This window comes from Canis lupus, chromosome 37 (genome assembly GCF_003254725.2).
Source record: "Canis lupus dingo isolate Sandy chromosome 37, ASM325472v2, whole genome shotgun sequence".
NCBI classification, from domain to species: domain Eukaryota; kingdom Metazoa; phylum Chordata; class Mammalia; order Carnivora; family Canidae; genus Canis; species Canis lupus.
In genome coordinates, this window is record NC_064279.1 from 6,218,724 (window position 1) to 6,237,275 (window position 18,552).

Here is an 18,552-nt window from a genome sequence, read left to right on the forward strand (position 1 = left end):
GGAATGCTGAGCCCATGAACCCAAAACTTAAGGGGGATCAAGACTGAGGGTGTAGTTTTGAGCCAGTAGGAGATGAGATAGGTGTAGAGATTTCCCCATGAGATCACACAGGGATAGAAAGGCAGGGGACCAAGAATGGAAGCTCTGGGAACACTGAGGTTTAAGGGGAAGTCAGAGGAAAGGCCCACAAAGGACACATAAAAATAAAAGGAGGACCAGGGTCATCAGTGGAGGAAAGACTCAAAATAAATGGGTGGGGTTGGAGGTTGGGGCAGTCAACAGGATCAGAAGCACAGAATGGTCCAGTAGGATAAGGACTAAAAGATATTCTTTAGAAGCTTGTATAGGTTACTGGCAAGAAGGAAGCCAGGCTAAAGTGTGTTGAGGGTACGTCAACTACTCTTTCCAGAAGTTTATATGCGAAGATGAGAGAAGGCAGTGAAATGGGAAGATGTAAAATGGAACAAGGGGAATCAGACAGGCAGATAGACGGTGCCCAGTTGCCCAGGGTTTCATGTGCCAGGCACTTAAAGAGAGGAAAGCAAAAAGTCTTCCTATGGACCCTCTTACGAGCCCATTAGGAATACTTTGCTTTCATTTGAAGTCTTCCATTTTACCAAAAGCAGGTACATGGCCTTGGTCAGGGAATGAGCTGGGTTGAACCCCACAATCACTCTGTGCTTCCTCACTGCAAGTTTGAGCTACTACTCCCCTACCAGACAATTGCCTTCTCCTCTTCAGCCTCGTAAATGACGACTGATTATAGGACAGAAACTGTTTGCTCTACATTTTACAGTAATTGCAATCTTTCATTGCAGTAACAATGAAGAAAAAGTTCTGTGAATGCTAAATTTTCATCTGCCATGATAAATTACTGTCTTGCATATAGGGAGGTCTCGAGAAAAATATGGGACAGCCCCCTTCTAACAAACAAAAAATAAGACAACAACAAAACAAAGGAGAATGAGAACTTGAACTGAAGTCTGCATAGAGCAAAATATAAAATGCTTCTCATCAAAGATTGGGGGCTGTGAGTCACCAAGACTAACCCACAACTATTCTATTAATAATTGGCATTAATACCACAGGAATTCCAGTACCGTATTTGAAGTACAATTGGTTTGAAGAAACATGTGTTGCAACAAATGAGAATAAATTTTCCGGAATAAAGCAAAACTAAGACTTTAGGGGCAAGACAGAAATAAAGGACCAGGAAAAACACAGTAAGCATATTTGTAATTATATTAGTTTCAGAAACCTAAGCAGATAAATGACATCAATGGAAGGCCCTTATTAATAAAAGAAACATTTCATTCTTCCATGCTAATTACACAAGCAATAAAAATACTCTTACATTCTGAGAAGGGCTTTATAAAAGGGCCGTGTGAAGAAGGCATCCAACAAATACTGGTGTATTAGTGCGAGACCAAGGATCCTACCACTGAACCGGAACCTGTGAAAGAAAAGCATAAGACAGCTTATGCGTCATGGAGCAGTTTCTGAATGGTTGTATTTGCTTTCTAGAACGCCTTCTAGCCCTAATCATGCCAGTTTGTCTAGGCCTGATTATCTACTAGGTCCACGAGAGTTTGAGTGCATTGTCACCTGTGTCTTCATTAGGCCAATATTCACATCTAAGTGGAAAGCTCTGTTTCACTCTGATATTTAGAGAGATATTGCCCCACCTTCACCTCATGTTAGTCATGCCTACCCCACAGCACCCCACATGGCTGACTTGAATTCCCCGTGAGCATGTCAGTGAAACTTCCCCAAGTCACTTCTAAGAGATGACAGAAGACCAGTGGTGGCAGGGAAAATGTCCCCGTCTAGTTTGCTTGCATGAATATTAGCAGTATTTCTCTAATACAAACCTAGTAGTAATCCCCTTTTGAGGAAAAGCCCATTCTCAGAGTGAGAAAATTCCTATCCCTATTCTCTCTCAAACACTACTCCTGATGAGGAGTGTCACCATCCAAGAGTTGTGCTTCTGGACATTTGGGGGAGTTTCCTCGTGGAACATTCTGTTCCCTAAAATTTCAAGGCTCGAGTCTATTCTGAATCACTCTGGAAACTTTACTAAATATATCGGTCATGACTGGATTTGCTGAGATGTACACTTATTTTCTCTTTCAAAAGGACACAGTTTTCGAACTCTTTGAAAATCGAATGCCTTCCAAAGGTGTAAATCCACACTGAGGTTCATATAGTCCATTTGTAAGTTTAGTATTAGGCAGCCCTTTTAAGATTAATGTCCAGTAGCTTTTTTTTTCTTTATTTCCACCTAACTTAGCATAACTGCAATAGATGAGTTGAGGACTCCAAATTGTAGCTAAATGGAATTTGAAGAGTAAGTCCTAAAAGTTAATGCCTTCCACCCACCAATAATACCCTTCATGAGCCAAGAAACTTTTCCCATGAGTCCTGCTTATGTTCCTTTTTTTGTTGTTAAGATCATTGAAAATAAACAGGAACAAGCAAACAGGGTTATAGAGATATTTAAAGCGTAGAAATGCAGGGATTAAAACAAAACATAAGGATGTTTGGAAAAAGTGTAACTTGGGATTTTTAGGATAAATAATCCCCAGAAGGGAATCCTATACAAGTTTTCCTTGATGGTTTTGTTTGGAAAAATTAGGAAAGGGACAATCCCTGGTTACAAACTTCAATGGCTAATGGGGTAAGTGCCGCTGTTGTGCCTCCGCAGCTGTGTCCTTCTGCTAGGGTTCTCTTCTACCATCAGTTCCTCCAGGGCACTCCACCCACCCTCCTTCCTACTAGGATACCATCAGCACCCTCAGCCAGTGTCCCAGCTGCTTTGCCCCACCCCCAGTGTTGGCCACTTCTCCAAGGGCTGCTCTAGAAGCTGCACAGCTTCTGGGGTCAAGACCTTTTTCCAACCCACCTCACAGCTCAGAGATGACCAAAGTTGTAGAGAGGGATCTAGGGATTTTGCCAGGAACCTAACATCATCTGGAACTTTCTTTCAACGGGGACAATCTTCTGAATTCAACCCAGCTAATTTAAAATTGGCCTTCTGGAATATAATCTATCCCTAGTTTGGAGAACTCCTGTATATTTAAATTTGACAACAAGAGAGTCCGATGAAACTGAAAATATGATCTTCCCCAAGGGAAAAAATGTTAAAAGAAATGTGGGTTCCTATAAAAACTAATTATCACAGAAAGTCAACTGAAGAAAAATGTTGGGGAAAAAATACTTACCATTCATGGTGATTGTCTACAAAAGCAGACATGGGACTTATCTGTACTGTGTATGTGTCATTGGCCGAATATTCAAATAAGCCATAATATGGGTTAAAGAGTTCTCTGGATACGAGGAAGAAAAACTCTCTGGAAGGTCCACTGTAATCCAGCCTTTAAAAAAATCCACAAAAAGAATAACCAGTTATTATTATTTTTCTATATACTGGGCACATTTTCTATAGAACTTAACTTTTTAAAAATTTTATTTATTTATTTTAGAGAGAGAAAGAGAGAGAGGGAGCATGAGCAGGGGGAGGGGCAGAGGGTGAGGGACAGAGAGAGAATCATAAGCTGACTCACCACTGAGACAGAACCCAGAGTGAGGCTTGATCTCACAACCCTGAGATCATGACCTGAGCTGAAATCAAAGAGTTGGATGCATAACCCATGACCATTCAGGGGCCCTCAGAGCTCAACATTCTATAGAACACTCGTTACAAGGCTAATTACCCACATAATGGGACTATCCAAAAGTCAGGACTGAGTCCAGATCTCATCCATGTCTTGACCCAGAATAGCAAAATGGACATTTATATGAACCATGACCTAAACTAGAGCTACACGTCAGATAATCAATAAAATAGGCAATATGCCAATAGTTTGCACATATAAAAAGATAAATTATTTTCAATGTCTGGAGTGAGGTTATGGAGAAAGGAGTACATTGGGAATACTTTACTTAAACAGGGTAAAACCAGACACTATCAACTATCTACATCCACAGGACCCATGTCCTTATGGATTTCTGAAACATTCTGAAATGGGGGGAAGAGAAAAATACAAATTGGTGAGAGGATAGTACAGATACAAGACCCCCTAGAGAGATCAGAGGCAAAAAAAATTGGAATGATAGGGTTCAAGCGAAAACTTTAAATTATAAAACACCAAGGAAAATTATAGACAAGCAAAATGAGGGCATCTAAAGCTTCCTAAAGGAAGGTATTTGGAGAAGAGTCTGAAACTCTAGCACCTGAACTGCAGTGTAAATTCCATTTAACTTACAAAGATATCGGTGTCAAAGTGAAGTATGAGAAACAATTGTGTTAGTTTTGAGGGATGACAAGTGGCCAACAATGCTAAGAGCAAAAAATGCAGCAAAGAGGAGTTTGCAATAAAGCAATTTGATATGCTAAATTAAAATGGAAAATATAAAGTATATCTATCCCATGATGACAAGTCGACACATGGGTTCAAAGACAGGAGGGAATGCTGGAGGGGAATAAAAAGCAAAGGGAAGCTGGGTGGTGGGATTTTATAAGACTTCTTTTGTTCGGTGTATTTTTTTTTTCCTGTTATGGCATTTTCTCCAAGAGCATTACCGCATTTTTTTTTTAATAAAAAAGAAAGAAAAATCATCTGAGTCTTTTCCAGTGATGAGATTGTGTGATAGAGAAAAATGACCTTATTATAGGTGGAAGAAAGAGATGGGATATTGGTAAGAAAAATAAAATGCCTTTTATAGGTCTTCGCTGAGAGTTCCGAAGAATTTATTTAGAACATACTTCAGCTATCCACATTCTACTTTCTCAACTTTGCCATATCTGAATATACAGGTACTGTTAGGTACTTAACCTTTGGCATTAAATCAACTTTAAATTCACTTGCCTTTCCTCTGTAGCCTGTTCTTACATAATATCTACGAAACCATGATGTGCTAGCTTTGTTTTTATCCTAATACACATTAAAAGAAAATATGTAAATATTTTTAAGATGTCAGTTTGCGTAACAGCTAAAATCATCTCACACATCTCCCGTCCTCACTGCATGTGGGAAAGACGAGAGTAGACAAGAAAGCTGTGTGTGCAGAAAAATGCAAACACAGCACACTCTCAGGGCCAAAGAGGCCTAGGGGGGCCCGACAGACCTGCTGTCTTGGGGCAGCTGCCTGGGACTGTGCTACCAGGTGACCACCAGCACCTGTGAGACTGTGCTAAGATCACCCTGGGGACTCCCGAAGCAGCCAGGGGACTGGTCCCAGGCACAGGGACACAGGCCGTCCCTCCGCAAGCCGAGGCCAAGGCAGTGGCCTGTGGTTTCCTCCCACTGTCCTACTTCTGGCCTCTGACGCCACGGAGGGTAAGCAGAAGACTTCTTCCACTCCAACGTTCTTCACATACTTAGAGGAGCTCTTTCGACAAATATTTGAGGGCCTGTTGTATTTGGAGTGCTCACTGAGATGTAAAGCTACAACATTTTTCGAAAAGTAATTTTCTGTAGGAACTCTAGGTTTAGCAGTTTCGGTCTCCCAGGTCTCTGCCCACCCCTACTCCCACCCCCCACCCCCCACCCCCCCGCCCCAAACACTGCTGTGTGTTTCAATCTCCAGGAAGGGCTGGGAATTCACTTGCCGCCCCGGCCCTCTGCTCTGGACACTCTCCAGGGTGTCAAAGTCTGACCGAAGGGGTGGCGTCTAATACTGATCACAACACTTCATGTGTGGTCCTGTCAGCCCAGAGCTCTTCCTGGACACTCTTTCTACTGATGCAGCTTAAAGCTACCTTGCCCATGGGGCAGCCACTTGACTTCATTGACTCATGATGAGCTAGTCATTGCTCAGACCTTTCACCTGTGCTGCTTCACCCCAAGACTCTCCCCACCCTGTCTGCGGGTCACTGCATCTTTTTAGAACCTAAGGACTAGACTTTCTCCTACTAAATTTTACTTTGTGGGACATAGTCCGCGTTCCAGTCTGTCCAGATCCCTGTGGATGCCAAGCGTCTCTCTAAATTTCCTACTGATGGTGAATTTCATCAGCAGACCCCTGTGTCTTTCCAGAAATGGAGAATGCCCATTAAAGGCATCTTGGAAGCCATTTTGTCCATCCACTCATTCTATTGAAGAAAAGGCTGAGGCTGAAGGAAATCACTGACTTGGATCAAATGAAAGCAGCAGAGGAGACTCTAGGCCTTGACACAGGTTTCCTGACCCCACGTTTAGTGCTCTTTACTCCTTAGAGCCTACTGGTCAGTACATTTTAAATGTTATCAAGACTGATAACAATGTTGCTTATGAAGAAGGGGTCAGCAAACTATGGCCTGTGGGTCAAATGTGGCCCAGCCCCTGGCTTTGTAAATAAAGTTTTATTGCACGTCATCTGTGGCTGCTTTCCTGCTCCAGCGGCAGAATGAAGGAAGTACAGCAGGAGATGTATGGCCTGCCAAGCCTAAAAGATTCCCTATCTGGCCCTTCACAGAAAAAGCGTGCCAAAGCAGGATAGAAGAAAGTAGGAGGAAGATGCTACTTCATTAACATACCTGGCTTACTATAAATCCTCCTCTTTAGTGAAGATCCTTCAAGGAAATACACGGCTACAATATCGGGGGCGGGGGTGTGACTTCTAAGCAGGAGGCTGTGCGGGAGCTCGGGTCTGCAGCGGTCCCTGGCCCGCGGGGCTCAGACACAGTGAGGGCACACGGTGCGTTAAGGGCCACAGACAGATGAAACATGAGCCAGTTTTCGGAGCCAGTTTTCTTACAAAGAGACAACCGGCATGAGTAAAATGGGGTTTTAGCTGCTTAAGATCACACTGTGGCATTCAGTTAGAAACAGTAGGTTTTCTCTGAGCTTCAACTCTCAGCGTTTGCATGATACTGCACTTACCAGACTGTGTTATAATAACCTGCTTAGGCGTTTGCCTCCCCTATTGGCACCCCTAGGCTGTAACCATACTGAGGGCAGGGGCTGTGTCTTTCTCATTTTTGTATCCCAAATAGTTTAGCCTGATACACCACAGGGGCTCGGCATCTATGGTTGGGTCTAGGAATGGAGCTCTCATGCTCTCTAAAGAAAAATCAACATGATTTACGTTGTTAGTGGACATCTGGCAGAGTGAATAATTTTGTACAAGCTTGCCTTCAGGTGGTATATTGATTCAATGACATTAATAGGTCGTGCCGATCCCTAAAAGACAACTCGATTTGTGCACACTGTCAGGATTCACTCAGGTGAATTAGACTTAGAAAGTCTGGGTGTTTGTCCTATCCAGGTCTAGCATCCTCTCATACGGTACAGTTGTTAAAACAACAAGGATGGATCCCACTGATTCGTTCTTTGTTTATGATAAGAGCTGATTCTGGCTAAAGATGAGATGAATGTTCCCTGAAGTATTAAACTGAAAAGTAAAACTCCTTTTTTCCCCCCAAGAGATAACAAAGCTAATAATAGTTCCTCTAGGAGGAAAATGGATCTTCTCTAACTAGTCAGGTTTTTATCTGCTTTTATTTATTTTTTTTTTTTTAACACTAGCAGCACTGACGGATCCACTGTAAAGCCAAGACAGTTTTTAAAGTTTGATCTGATTATAATCCAAAGCTTAGAATGCATATCTGAGCCCAGGTTGTAGGTTACGAATTATATATGTCCACCTACTTCAGTAAGACGTGTCCCTGGCAGGGTAGGTGCCTCGTGCGTGTGCTGCCTGTAATAACTATGTATTAGGAGCCTCCTCCATATAAATAGTTAATATGACTCATATCACAGGGATCGTTTGTTACATTCCTGTTTTGCCAGTTAGGTTGGTTCCACAGCTAAAGGCTTGGCACAGAAATACAGAAACTCTGGACAATGGGTGTGTAGTCACACAACAGCTGCATCTGAGGGCATTCTGCAAGAAGCACAGATGTCTCAGGGGTGGCAGAGTAGTTCTGAGCCTGCTGAAGTGCTGATAAAGCATTTTAAGCACCATCACGTTGCTGAGCCACCACCACCACCACCCAAGTTGTCAGCAGTATCCGATACTTGTTAAGATAACTTTATAATTTTATCCTCTCGTTCTTTGTTTTCAACTAGAAATTACTGAAAAAGAAAGCATTCCAACGAAAGGAGACTATTGAAAGAAGGTGGCACTGGGAAGTCACACCATCGTTTCCTACCAGTTTTCTGGAAGACAGAATTGCGTTCCTAATAGTTGGTTCAGGCACACATGACCTACGCACTCATCTCCTGATTCACCCTCAGATATTTATAGCAGCGAGCCATTGGCTCCTGAGCCACTTAAGAAGGCCTGCTGGGCGAGTAAGGAGTTTTGCAAGCAATTACTATGACAAACAAAGTTTTACCTGGTGATATCAAGCCAGAGCCTAGACACAGAAGCGCCCTTCTTCAGGAAGGTTTGGGTTATGGAGGTTATCCTGCAAATGTCTCTTTGTAGAAGGAAACAAGCAGCACCACAAAGTTTAAACTTGAAGCTTTACAGACTTCTGAGGAATAAATGGTCAAGGACCTCAGACAACTTCTAGAAAGGATTAGAGCAGTCACATGTAAGAGCTGCTGGTTATTTTACAAGCAGAGATGCAAGAAAATCATTTCAGATCTCATCCTCCTCGTTACTTTCCTCTGCCTGTCTCGGGAGGACTATCACAGGAGTTCATCTGCTCTTAAGCCCCTGATCGAAAACTGCTTGCACACATCCTCTCCCTGGTCTAAGTGTGGTTTTGCAAGACACATGATTGATGCCAATAGATGGCACCTTACATATAATGGACTCATTCTTTCTTGAAGAAAGACGCCTTTTACAGATTTGGCCATGGAAGGAAAAAAGAGGCGAGGCAATCACCGTATAAACATCCTCTCTTTATCCGGGCCACTATTTCCTCTCCGTTTGGGGTACTAAGAAGTTAATGGCCCAGGACACCTTATCAGAACACGATAGTCTACCTACCTAACTCTTGATACCAAACAAGCTTTAGTTGCTAGGGCTTTTAACTGAGAAGAAAATAATACGCTGGAGAATATGCAGCGCCCTACTGGCCTCCTTCCTAAAGCAGCAGCTTCAGGCAGACAGAAGCCCAACAGAAAGGGGCAACCACAGCATGCGATTTCCCACCACATTCTGTCAAGATGACTCAGTTTCCAGCCATTCTGTCATTGCTGACCTCCCGTCCTCCCCACTTTGCCAGGGCAGATAATCAAATTAACTTGGGTGGGAAATGTAATGACTAGAAAAAAAACCCCCTCCAGTTCTGACCAACTTACGTCACAGTAGTTTGCTTTAGAAACTGTCTACCATTTATAAAAAGCCAAGCCTAGGATGAAGTGCTATTTTAGCGAAAAATACTCATTACGTGCCAACTCATACATTTCCACTAATGGGGTCTACAACTATTTTTGTATCTTCAAAGATGAATATAGGTATCACCAATATTCTGAGGTTAATTCCACCTCACATGGCATTTGTAATCATCTTGTAAATTTTTGACTATAAATCTTCCCATAATTTCTCTTGATTCCACTCTTCCATTTCAGGACAATCTATATGTGTGTTTCAGACCCATGCAATGAGCCAGCCTCAAACGGAGCTGGAATCTCTCTGTCAATCTGTTAATTCATACTTTCTTGGAGTGCTGGCAGATGAAATTTTCTTTAAAGTAAAACCCTTTCTCTTTATGCCCTGACTTCTCTATTATAAATAAAGACCCTGATTATGACAGGTAGGAAATATAATCATTGAGGTAGTATCAATAAGAATTGCAAAGTATTATTCCCTCATAGATAACATAAACTTGACAATAGTAACACAAAATAATACTCTGCAGATACACCACTACTCCTACTAATTTGGACTTTCCACAGAACTATTTCTATATAGTTATCATTCTACTGACCTCGAGTGCAGAAGAAAATACACCCATACTCAAAATTACCCTGGTGACACCCCCTCATCAGACAATAAGGAAATAAGAAAAAAATGTGGGAAACATTTCCTAAATCTCCCCAAATGCTGACTACATGCTTTCTGTTCGTAAAAGTTTTGTTTTAGAATAGTTTTTTACTTACAGAAAAGTTGCAAAGATAATATGGAGAATTCTTGTATACCTCATACCCAGTTTCCCTCTTATCCCATCTTACATTAGTATAGTACATTAGTTATAATTCATTAACAGATACTGAGATATTACAATTAACTAAATTGCATAATTTATTCAGATTTCCTTAATTTTTGCCTAACGATCCTTTCCTGAAAACAGGATCTCATCCAAAATACCATATTTACATTTTTAAAATATTTTATTCATTTATTAATAAATAAATGTGACACAGAGAGACACAGAGAGACACAGAGAGAGGCAGAGACACAGGCAGAGGGAGAAGCAGGCTCCATGCAGGGAGCTGGATGCGGGACACAATCCCGGGTCTCCAGGGTCACATCCTGGGCTGAAGGCAGGCGCTAAACCGCTGAGCCACCCAGGGATCCCCACCCCCATATTTACATCTAATTGTCATGTTTTTTTAGGCTTCTCTTGGCTGTGCCAGTTTCTCAGACTTTCCCTGTTTTTGATGACCTTTATGGTTTTAAGGAGCACCAATAAGCCATCTTTCAGGATGTCCTTCCCTTTGGATTTACCTGATGTTCTTCTTTTGAATAGACTGACATATGGGTTTTTGGGATCAAGTGCCATTTTCATCACATCATAGGAAGGATCCATACTATTAGCATGATATATGACTCTTGATCTTAACCTTGATCATCTGGCTGAGTATTTGTCAGTCATCTCCATTCTGGACTTACTTCTTTTTCCCCTTCTCAAACTATACTACTGGAAGAAAGTCATTATATGTAACCTACAATTAAGGAGTGAGGAATTATGCTGAATTATATGGAAATCTTCTGCACAGGAGACTGGTCTACTCTTTATTCAATCACATATTTATATCAGTACAGATATTTATTTTATACTTTGGGTTATAATTCTATCCTACTTTATTTTGTTGCTTGGAGAATTCCAGTGTTGGCCCCTGGGAGACCTTTCAGTAGGCTCTTGAGTCCCTCCGACATACCCCCATCATTGTGGACATTTTGAGCACTTCTTTGCTTTCTGGCTCTGTAAGATACTTCAAGCTCCATCTCGTATATTTCCTGCTGCATCCTAGAATCAGCCATTTCTCCAAGGACTCTAGTTCCTTTTATTGAAGAATGATATTAGAAACCAAGATCTAGCCACTGGGTGTACACTGCTTTTAAACACCTAATTAGAACTAGACGTGAAGAACTTAGAAAATGACACATTTTGTGAGCATTAAAATTAATGAAGGGAAAGTGATAGAAACTTTCAGCTCCACATTTATATTTCCATAGAAAAATGTAGGTAGATTTTCGCTTTGGATATTTATTATAATCCAGAAAGAAATGTTGTGATTTTTAATTTTAACACAATTGAATCAATGTGTTTGAGAAGGTGGCAAAGTCTAAAATAGCTTCTTAATTTTATGCTGTTTTGAGGTGTCTATTTTTTCGTCAAGAGTGCTATTTTATTCTTTCAAAACAGTGTACGTATTCTCAATGCCTTAGTAGCAAAATGAAGTCTCTATCTAATAATCTCTAAGTATGATATTGACATGATAAAGCCATGAGACCAGAAATTATTTGGCCCTATTACTCTAGTGTCAATAAAGCATACACAGAGGGGCTTGGTTATGGTTGTTTCTGATGGCGGACATCACAATTCAAAATGCCTCCCCCTTTTGTTTTCCCTCTAGGGTTACAGCGAGGAGACAGGTGATGGAAACAGGAAATAGGAAACATTTGGACATTAGTGGCAATCAGAAGTATCAAGCCACACTCAGCCTAGGAACAGATGTCAGTAGTCCAGACCACAGGGCGACTACTTGAGAATGATCAAGCATGATAAGCATCTGCTCTATTCAAACTTAAGTACCAGGGCCTCCAAAGACTCTTGCTTACATCTCTGAGATTTCAACAAACTGCGGTCCAAAGAAGAAGGAAGGCAGCTGGAGTTCTGGAGGAGGAAAAGCATTCTCATCCAAATGAGACTGGTTATGTAAGGAAATATTTGGAATTCCACGCACACCTATGATGAGGCTTAAAACATTTGCCTTCATTTTCAACTGTGCACCTGCATCCTAACCAACTAACAAAGGTAAAAGTCCATTAATGTCCTTCAGTAACAAAAACAAGTCTTCTCCCCAAATTTTGTCACCTCATATTGTTTTCCCAGATATTTTACTTTAATCTAGTCACAGCTGGGAGACCATACTCAGCATACATAACAAGAGCATGGTTATCAATCAGCTGAAATAGTGAAAAAAAATCCATGGGTAGGAAAAAATTCTCATAGACCAGAGTTCAGCAGTTTTGCCTCCATCCTAGTGTTGGTCCAAGGGTCCTGGATGACAGGCCTAGATTTGAATTCCCATTCTGCTGTTATCTAGTTCCATTAGCACTTGCAAATTACTTTATACACTGGAGCCTCCAAATTAACTGCATATTGAATGGCTGAATTCGTTGGATATTACTACTATGTGTCTATAACCTAATACACTTTCTTCCTCGGTGGGGCTGAGAAGGGTAGCTTTAAAATGATCCAAGTTGACAGAGTCGAGAGGACAACCCCAGTTCAGGCCATTGTGTGGTGCTTTTAAATTTTGCTCTGTGTTGGCTGGGTTGCGAAGAAGGTACTGAGACTGGAAACTCAGGCCTGATATGAGGAAGGAGGAAGGGGTCTGGACAAGACGGGAGCTGTCACCTTCCGAAGTGTTATATAACAACGGTTATGTTTATTTGGATTAATAAACAGTGCGTAGGAGTCTTTACTCTTTCATTTCTGAGCCCATATCTCCATGGGCACACTCATGGAAGAGTCACAGAAGGTTAGAGATGCTCATTTATGTCAGTTTATTATTTTGGTAGGTATGCGGTTGTCCCCAGAAAAGGAGAAAAACCGGCAACAGTGAAATAAGAAGCAAAGCCCAGGAGTTACCTCTACAGAAGCTTCCTGGTAAAACATCAGGATTCTCATTTGTGATTCTGAAACTGAGTGTATTTAACAGGTGAAGCGCTTGCGACTTACGCCCGGTGCAGATAACACCGTCACAGACGTGAGATTTCAATGCTTGTTTTTTTCCCCTCATGGCCCCACATTTCCCTTTAAGAAAGAGATGCAGAGAGAAGAAACCAGACCAAACTTCTGCTCTCAAAAATGATCTATAGTTACAAGTGTTTACTAAAGAATGTCCATGTCAAATGATTTAAAAACCAGAGGAAGCTTAAAAAAAAAAAAGAAAGAAAGAAAGAAAAGAAAAGAAAAGAAAAGAAAAGAAAAGAAAAGAAAAGAAAAGAAAAGAAAAAAAAAAAACGGAAAGATTTAAGTGTATAAGAATGGCATTTCCTGCCAGAAGGGTTTCCTGTTTCAGGCCGCAGCGCCCATGTGGTGACACATCCCCTCTGCAGCCGCAGCCTGCGTTCCACACGCCACTTCTCTGTTCTACTCACCCTTCCTCCCCGACGAACGTGACGTACAGCTTATTTCTCTGCAAGTCTTTTCTGGAGTAGCCCATAATCTGATTGAAAGCATCTTCTAGTAAGTGATCTCTTCTGATAATTAACCTGTCCATAAAAAGACAATTTGAAAAACAGATTATTTCCTAATCCTTATCTTTTTAGAACTGGGTACTTTTGATTCCATTTTCATTTACCATAGTTCACTAGGTGAAAACTGCAGTGACTTAATACACTGCTGGCCGCAATACTGCGCATTTGTCTTGAACTCTTACAAGGAGAAGTAAAAATGACATAAGCAGATTGTTGGTAAGCAGAGCACTCTGCCCACGACATATAAAAACAACTCCTAAATCCTTTCTGAATGGTCAAATCACCTTATCCCACAAGGAAGATGATTGTAAAACAACACAAACACAAAATTTTTGCTTAATGGAAGAAAGACAACTCTATGAGGTAATGTTTTAAGCATGAATGCACCTACACAAGGAATTCAATTACTAAGGATGCAGAGAGATGACTGTGAGAACCAGGAGAGGAAAATAAACTCTCCATGTTCTTCAAAGCAGACACATTTATGACTGTGCTTAATTTAATTTTTAAATTAAGTGAATTTGAGATTTCCCCAAGTGACAGATACAAATGAATGATACTTGTGGCCAATAAATCTACTTGAAAAGCATCCTGAAGCAGATATCAATTTGCCTTTAGTGCAAATAGTGATGGAAAGGGAGATGATAGGGAGGGTGGACACAGGGAAGCCTGGGCTCAAGACTTCCTTTTTTTTTTCTTTTTTTTTAAAGTAGGGTCCATGCTGGGCATGGAGCTCAACACTGCACTTGAATTCATGACTGTGAGATCATGATCTGAGCTGAAATCAAGAGTCGGATGCTTAATCGACTGAGCCACCCAGGGGCCCCTCAAGACCTTCCTGAGTGAAGCATGAGAAGGGCCAAGCTTAGAGAGGTGAGGTATTTGGGCAGCGGATGTGTGTTGAGGGTGAGGAAAGTGGGACCTTTGAATATACTTGAGCCAGCCCTCTCTGGGTCTGTGGTGTGGCAGTGGAGACCCTTCTTCCTCTGCCTCTCTCAGGTGGCACAGTGATCTCTAGTGGGCACACGGGGCAGCGGTGGAGGAGGGGATGAAGGAAGTACAGTTAGCTAGGGAATGAAAATAATTCTAGGCCCAACAACATGACGACGTTTAAATATCGTCATTTGAAGGTGGGTAAAGCAAGGCAGAAATAACACTCATGACATACTTCACTGGACAAGTGAAGCTTATTTCACAGAACAAAACAGAGCTGAGCAGTGTTCCTGCACTCAGGTCAGGTCAGATGACGGTGATGGGTCTGGTGTGTACAGGACATGGTGCCAATCTTTTATCTAATAAATACACTGTAAGGGAACAAAGAGGCATTTTTCAGGAAAAACAAATCAGCTTTTTACTTTGACTATATTTTTTTATGGAATTCGGTGTTTGTTTTAAAACCTTAAGCTCAATGGTGCCTAATTCCAGAACTCCGTCTTAGAAGATCCTGCAGTTTGTACATGCGAAAATAATTACACAGATTAAAACAACGTCTGGTCATCCCAAGCCACAATCAATTTTCTACATTTCCCAACTGCATCCCAGCCCTCCACCATCACCCAATCCACAACTCTGTATCGCTCTGACTTACTTTAATTTCCCTGGGCCTTGTCCGTATCCTTTAGTCTCTAACTTCCTGTAAAAGTTCCTTAGTTTGGCTTCAAAGTCCCGCTTGTAAGGGGCTGGAGCCCGGGCATTGGCACGCTGAGTACCTATAGCAAAGCACAAAAAGAGAAGGGTCCGGATTTGTGCAATGTCCTGATGCTCATCACATCCCCATGGGGAAAAAAAAAAAAAATGAAATACTGCCAGGGGGCTGAGACCACAGTCAACAAGTAAAGGGAGGCAATCCTTTTAGTGCCCTCACTTTTCACCTCCCCATGCTGAAGGCTCTAACAGAGCTGAGCCAAAGTCTTGGGATATTTCTGTGTGGCATTTTGGTCGAGAATAAAAATCCTGTTTGCACAGTTACGATGGTGTCCATATGAGTGTCAGAGAGTTTCCCTTTTTAATCCAAACTAATATGAGTCCAACAGAGTTACTCATGTCTAATGGGAACTGTCAGGGTGGAACATCTCTGCTGAGATGATCTCATGGCAATGAGACGGGAAGTCACAATGTGAAAGCCTGTGGTGTATAAGGCAAGAACAGTGAGTTTCCAGACTTTGCCTTATGAAAAGTGTACAAAAGGTCTTTTAGATATGCAGCATAAGAATTATTTTAGACTTGCAATCACATACATTTTATACTGCAGGGTAGAACCATGTTGCTACAAACAAAGAGCCCAGACATAACTGCAGACTCACATGTTTCCTGGCTGCACAAAGAATAAATAATACTCCTATTTGTTGTGCTCTTAATATGTGCCAAGTGCTGGGATCATCCACAGATGACCTAAAGATGTTTCATATGTCATCCAACGGTAAGTTTCATTAATAAAATGTAAAAGTAACAGCTTGTTCCTCTTTCTGGAGAAAAGTCTAGCTTTGTACCACAAGGTGACTAACCGACCAACTGGGACAAAAAAAAAAAAAAATTGATGATAAATATGAGAATCACACGCAGAGCCATGAAAAAACAATGGACATTTCCATGAAATATTTCACAACACAATAAAAGGAACCGGAAAACAAAAGTTGTGAAGTCTCGAGCATTACATACCATATAAGTTCATTAAATATTTCTTTAAAGAGTCAACTGATAATTTTTTTTTTTTTTTGCTAACGCCGTGTTAGGTTCAGCAACATATGCTCGAAATGAATAAGATGGGATTCCTAAAGTAGATATTTCGGTTAGGAAGACAGAAATAAAACCTATCAAACAATTCGATAAACAATTAAGTCCTAAACTAGGTGGTGAACAAACTAGAGGGCATAGGGGACGAAACTACAGCCTTGGGGCTGTACCCAGCCCTAATGATCTGTTTTGCTTGGCATACAATTGTTTTTAAAATATTTTAAATTAACTTCCCGCATTTAAAAGTTAGGAGATTTCAAGTAAAACACATAACAAAACAAATTTTCTCTTGAAAATTATTTGGAAACTCTTGCGACAACTGGCTTGCATTTTTCTTGAGACCACAGTGGGCCGCTGCTCCATTAAGTGAAGCCTGTGCCGCCGCCACTCGATGATACTGATGCCTGGCCCCCACCTCGGTCTTTGCATTTGGGATCAGGGTTCCAGAAAAGTAACCGCAAATGAGAATAAGTAGAGATCAAGATGGAAAAGACTGTCAGGAGGAGACTTTATTGGAGGCAGCCCTTGCACACAGAAGAGAGTCTCGAGTGTCTCCTGGGGCAGCGCAGCAAGAGCTGGGAGCAGCACCACACGCATGTTTGGAAGACACTCAAGAGACCCCGCTAACCTAGTGCATGGGGGAGTGCTGGGGACTAACTGGGAAATTTAATCAGATGGTGAGAGCCAAATTATGGGAGGAATTTAAGAAAAACCCTCGCTGAGGAGTTAGGGTTTGGTGCAGTGAGTGGTGGGGAAGACTTCAGAGGTTCCTGAACTAGGGGGTAACACCCACGTGGTGCTTTGTAAAGCCCAGGCTTTCCGAGTGTGGTGGGTGGACTCAGAGTGGGACGGAGAGGAGGGATCTTAAGGAGGGGACCGGCTGGGAGTCACCACGGCCCTTGGAGGCCTGAGGTAACAGTGGTGACTCAGAGAAGCATTTACAATGTGAAATAAGAATTGCCAACAGATACTGGGGAGCTCGGATAGTAACATCAAACTTCTAAACAGTAATTGTCATTTGTTAAGTGCCGGCTATGCATATGGAACCATGCATCGCAGAGAGGACCTTGGGAAATCCTCACAAGTTTCCGCAGCAGGCATTATTATCATCACCACCATCACCACTTCGTCACTAGGGAAACAGAAGTCATATGCCAGTGAATGGTAGCTTTGGGATTTGGGCCAGGCCTATGTGGCGCTGAAAGCAGTGTGGGAAACGCTGGTGGACAGGGGGCACGTGAAGCTTTACACGTATGGTGCTGCTGGAGAGGAGAGCTGCCCAGGTGGCTATCCTCCACTTGAGGACACAGTCCTGGAGTTCCCGTGAGATCAGCGCCACACCCCGCATTAAACGAGTTAGTGTATGTCGCAGGGCGCTTTGAGAGGCGCCTTTGCCTAAGTGTTAGCTGTTACTGTTATTATCTGCAGAGAGGTGAGTACTAAAGACATAGGGAAATGTCTTGGGGTGTTAAGCATGGATTTTAGTAAGAGTGGCTATCAATCAATGACATATCCAGAGGTCTGTTTGCACGTTTATGAGTCTTTTACCCAAAGAGGGAAGACCTATGTCATAAAGGAAACAAACTTGATCTTAAAAGCTCTAGGATACAGAAGAGACTCCTAAGTAGTGGTTCTCACTCCTGACTGCACACGGGAATCACTTAAGAAGCTTTAAAAAAAATCCCAATGTTCAGGACACACCCAAGACCTATTACATCAGAATCTGGGGGTGGGGCCCAAGCATACATGTTTTATGCAGCTCCCCAGATGACTCCAATTTGCAGCCAAGGTTGAGAACCATTCAGCCAAGGTTGAGAACCATTATCCCCTACAGGAAGGTCAAATGTGCCCAATGAAACATCTGGGGAGCATCCAGAGACCAACACAGAGGCAATGCTTCCCGCGAAAGGAATCATTTGCAACATGCGGGATCATGATTCCCAAGAGCACAGGGCCCTACTCTTGGACGGCTAAGGGACACGGCAGGGCAGCACAGGCCCACTCGGGTAGCAGAATGAAGCTGGTGCCACAGTTTGAGAAACTGTAGGCTAGTAAACCCAGACAGCTCAGAAAGCAGTCATCGTGAATCAGCTTCCAAGAGCACAATCATTAATAGGTAGGAGGAAAAAGAAAAACAAGAGACTGAATGAAAATCTTTCAGGACTCAAAAGAAACATGATTCAAATCTGACTGCTTTTAAAAAGGCACATATACTCTTACTGTATAATT

The 18,552-nt window shown here is 42.0% G+C and overlaps 1 protein-coding gene across 1 annotated transcript in view; it reads right to left on the bottom strand.

The window, feature by feature from the left end:
- HECW2 (HECT, C2 and WW domain containing E3 ubiquitin protein ligase 2) overlaps positions 1 to 18,552 on the bottom strand; it is a 359,319-nt gene that overhangs the window by 24,230 nt on the left and 316,537 nt on the right. Inside the window, exons 20-23 of the mRNA XM_049106445.1 lie at positions 15,179 to 15,299; positions 13,492 to 13,605; positions 3,222 to 3,374; positions 1,355 to 1,453 (exon numbers count right to left, since the gene is read on the bottom strand). Coding sequence (XP_048962402.1) covers positions 1,355 to 1,453; positions 3,222 to 3,374; positions 13,492 to 13,605; positions 15,179 to 15,299 — 487 coding nt within the window. The remainder of the gene's footprint in view (positions 1 to 1,354; positions 1,454 to 3,221; positions 3,375 to 13,491; positions 13,606 to 15,178; positions 15,300 to 18,552) is intronic.